Raw genomic sequence first — 7418 nt, forward strand, 5'->3', positions numbered from 1 at the left:
TAAAAATCCAATAGGCTGTTGCGGCTGCGCCCCGAAGACCGCCGCTACCGCCCTGTCCACGCGGCGCTCCCCCGGGCAGCAATAGGCGCCGCAGCGCCTCTATTGTGGTCACTCTTAAAGTATTCAATATAAATCTCTAGCCAACAATCACAATCACAATCACTTGTCATTTCAAAACATCATCATGCACATCATAATCACTTAAAATTGAGAAACTTCGCATTTTGTGTGAATCATCGAATTAATCTCATGCTTACTTCTTGAAGGAGACTTCCTGTTTATTGGATGCTGACTCTCAATTTTGTTCACACTAATCACTAGCTAGCATTGAAAATGGATAACACCACAAGTTGACTATTCTCTAATCACTACTATATAATTGTATGTATCCGTCAAATAATAGAAAAATATAATATGACAAATCATACTCTTATACTTGGAGTATCAATTTAAAGTACTAGTAGTACTTACCAAAGATTAATAGCACCTCCGTCCCTGAAAAATATGAATTCTTTCTTTTTTAGTTAATTCCTGAAAAATATGAACTCTCTAATTTTAGAGACTCATTTCTCTCTAATGGGGTGTAACCCATTATCCACTAACAATACTTTAAAAAAAACTTCATTCTATATCTCTCTTATTTTCCTATTATGCATTAAAACTGATGCTGAAATAAATATTCATACTTTTCAGAGAGACGGGGGAGTATGAAACTTATATAATAAATTTAATATATGCCCACGTATGAACATATGTTTATTTGTTTAATTTTATTATCACTAAAGAAAACCCACCGTAAAGACTAAAGACTTAAAGGATAAGTTTGACAAGTTTGAAAATGACATGAAAGCACAATGTGAACACTTATAAAATTAAGAGATATTAACATCTAATATTACATAACTTTAAAAAAGTTGGGGTTTTTCCACAAACTTTTAATTTGACAAATAATATCACGAACTTATCCGAGTTTGTTATTTTCCACCAACGAAAAAAATCCGGCTATATTAATGGATTAAAGAACAATTTTGGAGGGTGTACTTCAAGAAAATCTATCCTCAAAGATTGAAGAACTTGAAGCAACCGAAGTTGTTGTCAAGAAATTACGAAAAAATAATCTGTATCATAATATTATTTGTTGTAATTTTTTTACAGGTGGGAAATAACAAACTTGAATAAAGTTCGTGATATTATTTGTTAAGTTTAAAGTTCGTGGGAAAAACCCAACTTTTCTGAAAGTTCTATAATATTAGGGACCAATATCCCTAAAATTAATAGTGTCAAACTTAATTGTGTTCGTGTCATTATCGACGAGGAAAGAAACATTTACACATCGGGTCATGCAACCGATTATCACTAATAATACTACTATTTCTTCATTATTTATCTAATAGTATGATACGTTTATTATTTCATATATCTTTCATATCTTGCATTATTATTTAGTTGCATTATTTAGTTAGATATTTATGGAGTGGATATCTTTTTCATATCTTTTGTCTTGCTCATTAAGTTAGTATCCTTATTATAAATAGGACTATTGTTATTCTCTTTGTTCAATCAAGAAATATCAATTATCCTTCTATTTTATTTTCACGCTTTTATTTCAATTCCGTATTGTTCTTGGTTTGATCGACGGGCAAAGCTCCCGCGACTACCTTTTATCCCTCCGACGATTGCAATCGCGACGCCGGAATCTTGTTAAGAACTCATGGCCGAAGTCAATCTTCGTTCATGGCCGGAGATATCGCAAGCATTCGAAGGTTTGCAACTGAATTCAACAACAACAACGTTGGAGTATATCCACGCTTGGCTCGCCCGACTCGAGACCCGATTGGTCATGAGCGCAGGGTAGCAGCAACGCACTCTCCGCTCTGGCCCGAACCTGATTCACCCGACGCAGCCACGTTGTACACCGCCGCACAACCGCCATTCCAGGCCACCACCCACCAGCCCTGCTACACCGCCGAACCAAGCCGGACGCTGCATCCCCTGCTACAATACCCAACAACTTGTTGGAACCCACCCATCCAACACCGGCAGCTCGGACTTCAGCAATACGGCCAGCCCTCATGTTGGGATCAACCAGACTACCAACCTGCTCGACAGCCAGATAATGGTTGGGATCTAGTCGCGTAGCCGCGATATTCGACCTTCGGGTACCCCCCATGGCAGCCCGAGTATAAGCCCTCGCGCCTGCCTTATAGTGGCACGAATCTTCACATACAGCAACGTATCCCCGAAGCTTGTTATCATCCATGGCAGCCGGAATATCGACCAGCACAACCGCTGCCGTTTTCCAACCATTCGCTGCACCCACCGCTGCCGCCAACACTGCCACGCTCAACCTTGAGTTGGTGGTTGTCGAGTCACTGCCGCTCAGCAGCAACAGCGACGCTGCTCGCTGCTGCCCCGCCGCCATCACCGCTACCCGCTGATAATACTCCCACGATGGTATTTGGTGAGGATGTTTCTGACGGCATAGTTCCCAACAACGCTACTCACAATGTTGGCGCTACTCTTGATTTTCCAAACGATAAGGTCCTTGAAGAGATCATCAAGAACGTCGAGGAGTCGCCGCAAGTGCTCGTCGAGGAAACGGCCGAGAAAAATATGGTGTATGATGATAAGAATCTGCCGCAGGTTTCTATTTTGCTGCCCTTGTTGAATCGAGGCTTAGGTTCACTACCCATATGAAAGGAAGTCATGGAAATCTTATTCCAGGATGGATTTATCATGTTTGGGTAGATATCTGGTGGGGAGTATATACAATCAAGCAGCCAAGCTGGTCGTCGAGGAATTGGTGAAGGGAGACGCTTAACCATTCGTTGTGCGTTTGATCCAGGAGGGGAGAACTCGCCAAAGCTTCTATTCGCGTCGCTCTTCGTTGTGTCGTGATTCCCACCTTGAGGACAAGGTGGATTTTAACCGCGGAGGAGTTGATAGGTTTATTATTTCATATATCTTGCATTATTATTTAGTTGCATTATTTAGTTAGATATTTAGGGAGTGCATATTTTTTTCATATCTTTGTCTTGCTCATTAAGTTAGTATCCTTATTATAAATAGGGCTATTGGTATTCTCTTTATTCAATCATGAAATATCAATTATCCTTCTATTTTATTTTCACTTTATTTCAATTCCGAATTGTTCTTGGTTTGATCGACGGGCAAAGCTCCCGCGACTACCTTTTATCCCTCCGACGATTGCAATCGCGACGCCGGAATCTTGTTAAGAGAAATCATCTCTTAACATAGTATTAAGTTTTCTATTATACTAGCATGAGTATTAGTCTTTAAACATAGAGAATTTAGACTGTATGAGTATCGTATTCTACGAAATCAAGTTTTTATCATATTGTATATAGTAGTATATCGGATATTATCGGGTCGTGTGTGGAGGCCGAGTTCTTGTTTGAATAAAGTGACTCATGTCCCAGTTAGTGTCGAGGATTTCCTTAGGTTGTGTAAATTTGAGCCTATCATATTACGTCGGCACGATGACGACCTATTCCGCACAATTTGCCGGGATCCATTAATGAACTCAATGCATGTTAGAAAAAGTCGAAGTTCAAATCATAATCAATAAATTTAATGAAAATAAATGAAGTAAAACGAAAAGGGTAAAATGCTTCTATTTTGGAGTGTACAAAACCTAATTATGGAGTGCACAAAATTATTTACTGAATCACTGAAATAAGTTTGAGTCAAAATAAATACTACATTGTAAACGCTAATTCCTATCAATTTAATTTGTGCAGCCTTAATTTACATTCATCATTTTAAAGTGCAACTTTAATAACTCAAGAAAAAATATTGATATTGAATAATACTTCTTCCGTCCCACAAGAATATGTACTCTTTCCTTTTTAGTCCGTTTCACAAAAATATGAACTTTTCAATTTTGGAAACTCTTTTATCTCTAATGAGGTGAGACTCATTCCCCACTAACAATACTTTAAATATTTTCTCTCTACATCTCTCTTACTTTACCAACTTTGTATTAAAACTCGTGCCGAACTTAAAGTGCATATTCTTTGGGGACGAGAGAGTATAATTACTTAGTAATATTTTATTGTTATTATTTTTAGTTAGTCGCTATTTGCGGTCGACTACATTGGAAGGCGGAGGCCCTACAACAAATAGTTATCCCCATAAACAAATGGGGCAGGTTTACTCACTAATTAACCTACTGATTATCCTTCGAGTTGAACACCTATTAATTGAGTAATTAATCATATTCTGGTAAAGTCTATAATTAATACAGTATGAAAAGATATGATAAAAAATTCCTATCAATGAGAGCGATAGGTAAGTACTAGTAATAAACATTGATATCATGGAGTACATAATTAATATTTTCTACAAGTGCACATAATTTCCAGTTGAGTAAGCCAACATTTATTACACAACAAAGTAGTACTAATATTTAGCAGTATGTACTATAAACAATAAAAAAAGAAGAAGCAGCAGCTAATCAAGTGAAGGGGTAAAAACTTAATGACAAAATCAAGCTCAATACATGTGATCATCAAAATAGTGGAAATTCTGTATGCCACAAAGCTGGTTAACCTCCATATGAAGCCCATCCAAACTAGCAGATTCTACTTCATCTTGATAGGGAGTCCAGACCGGCTTGTACCCCAACGTGTCTAGCCCAGTGATCTCGTTCCATGGGTCCTCCAACGTCGATTTGGCCTCATGGGATGCGTCCTCGCTCACACATATCTCGTGTTTCACTGATGAAACAATCAAGGGTTTTTTGGATGAGTGATTGCAATGCTGATCTTGTTCCAATGTGATGCTTGTCTGAAAGCTGATTAGGTTCGGGTCAATCGGGTCTGAGTCCACGATGAGTGGTCTAGTCCTTAGCGTCTCGTTGCATGTATGGTGGATCAAGTATGTGGTCTGGTACATGATTTCATCTCCTCTGATTCTTTGCACTTGTTTTAAGGCTTTGCAGCCATCTTGCTTGTGAGTGCACCTAAAGTAGCTCCTGGTACAAAGAAAGAGAAATTTTGTTTGCTTTAGTGTTGTACCAATCTTTGATATAGGTCAAGATCAAGTAATTAGTTGTGCTTAGAGAAGTTGATAAAGTATGATAGAAACTAACTAATATTGAAGATTTTTTCAATCCTTATTGTAAACTTCTTATCTCATAATCATTTCTCTCATTCCCTTTCGAAAATAGTACTAATTCAATTGATGATTGAAAGAATATGAGGAATTACCTGGGATAGTCGGAATTCAAGATGGACTTCTGTCCATATTTCCTCCAAGCATAATTATCTTCCATAGATGGAGAAAGAGTCACCCATGAATCTGAGGTCCTTCTGAATCCAATATAGATATTCATAATTAATAAGAAGAAAAAAATCATGAAGAAGTAAAGGATCACAAGAGTATACAATGATAATAATTACTTCTTCCAAATAATAATCACAATTTTATTTTAGGAATGCACAAAATATATATAGTTAATTAGAGATCCTGATAAGTTTAAACAAATAAAATTTCAAGTTGATAGATACATCTGCTTTGTAGTATTAAGACAACAGGAATTACCGAAATTAGTAAGAACATTCACTGTGCAAGAACAACTTCTTTGGTTAGTGCAGGGTAAAAGATCTAGTGAAAAGTGGCAAAAAAAGAGCAGAAAGCAAACAGCGACCTCCTTTTTTGTTGTAATCTATCAAGTTGCACACTGTATATGTAATGATGAGCTACTGATCAAGTTGATGTACGCACAATCAACGTGTAATAAATAGATAGATAAATTAAATGTGTGGATTACTTTTAAACATTGATATCTTATTATAAAGGCGAAAAAGAAGAGATTTTATGTGTTCATCAATTATAGCTCTAGCTCAAAATTTATGGAAAAGAAAACCATTTAATCACAGCCCTAGTGTTTAAAACCTGGAATTAAATAAAGCACAATATAGTACTCCTATGGTACATAATCAAATGCAAACAACATCTTTCCTACAAACTCCATGATCTAGATTGTTAAATTTTAAGATTTGATGTCAACAGACAAACAATTAACGTCAACAGAAAATATCAATATTGAGTTCACATTTTCTATTAACGTATTTGATCTGATGACATTAAATCTTGAAATCTAACGATCCAGATAATTGTTCTAAATTTGTAGAAAAAGATGCGGTTTGCATTTTATCACCAAACTCATATTATATTATTTCCTAAATAAATAATTATGATTATTTTAAGAATATCCTCACCTCCGCTTGTAACAACCCCTCAGATCTTTGACCCCGCGCTTCTTCTTCATCTTCTTCTTCCTGGTGTCGTCGGAGGAGGAGGCGGAGGCGCCGCCTTCAACGGCCGGGATCTGGGTAGTGCAGGAGCTGAGCTCAGAGAGAGTATCGGAGAAAGATCTGTAGATTTGGAAGGCGAGTTGCTGCTCCGTAACCGGTTCGCTATTTTCGTGGAGAAGGGTTTGAAGCTGGACAGCGATTTCCTTACCCTTCATCAGCTTCACCATAGCTTTTCTTTTCCTTGCATGAAAATTATCCAAACTCAAACTCCCCATTTTCAATAACACACACAGACACAGTGCGTGTTTTTCTTTAAAAAGAGGGTTTGGGTTGGAGGAGGAAAGAGAGACGAAATGAGATGGGGATTAACCCTCGAAATTTTCAAGGGTTTTGATATACAAATAGGGAGTAAATGGGAGAGGAGAAAAAGGGCGTGGAATCGGGAGTGACGTCACCTTTCCGACGTCACGTGCTTGCGTGCTTGGAAGTGAACTGTTTTGGGATTGGCTGCTGTCATGGTCGGCAGTTGTCTGCCGTTGAGTGCAGCTGTGGGGACTAAATCAACGGTGGAGATGTGGCATTGGTGGACCTTGTTTCTAGATCTGCGATTTATTAAACATTGTATGGTGGCAATTGTTAACTAGGTTTGAGTTTTCTTGTTTTTTTGTTTTCACTTGATCTTATCGGAAAATGATGAATGTAAAAATTGATCCCAATATAAAATTCTGATCATGAGATTTGATAATCTAATGATCAATAACTAAATAAAAATATAGAGGGTCATTATAAAGCAGTTTTAGGTTATATTATCAAATTTGGGGTTAAGATCGTGTTAAGATCATTTTAGGTCATATTTACTAAAATAACCTAAAAATAAGCTAACAATGACCTAAACATGACCTTTGTATGCTTAGTTCTGTGTTTTTGTATTAAGAATGAGTTTTGCATAGATCAAAATTGTGATCTTATATTATTATATCTTATGTACTACTCTCTCCGTCCCACAAAAATATGCACTTTAGGTCATGCATGAGTTTTAATGCACAATTGATAAAGTAAGAGAGAAGTAGAAAGAAAAAATAATTCAAGTATTATTAGTGGAGAATGGGCCCCACCTCATTAGAGAGGAAATTTTTT

At 37.2% G+C, this 7418-nt stretch overlaps 1 protein-coding gene across 1 annotated transcript; it reads right to left on the reverse strand.

Moving 5' to 3' along the window:
- Positions 1-4378: 4378 nt before the first annotated feature.
- Positions 4379-6605, reverse strand: LOC121741176 (WRKY DNA-binding transcription factor 70-like). Its single transcript, XM_042133868.1, has 3 exons — positions 6246-6605; positions 5232-5333; positions 4379-4996 (listed from the first exon to the last, which is right to left on the reverse strand). Exons 1-3 carry the CDS (start codon positions 6554-6556, stop codon positions 4516-4518), a joined length of 894 nt encoding a protein of 297 aa, XP_041989802.1. The 5' UTR covers positions 6557-6605; the 3' UTR covers positions 4379-4515.
- Between the last annotated feature and the right edge of the window lie 813 nt (positions 6606-7418).

Source organism: Salvia splendens, chromosome 7 (assembly GCF_004379255.2).
Source record: "Salvia splendens isolate huo1 chromosome 7, SspV2, whole genome shotgun sequence".
Lineage (NCBI taxonomy): Eukaryota > Viridiplantae > Streptophyta > Magnoliopsida > Lamiales > Lamiaceae > Salvia > Salvia splendens.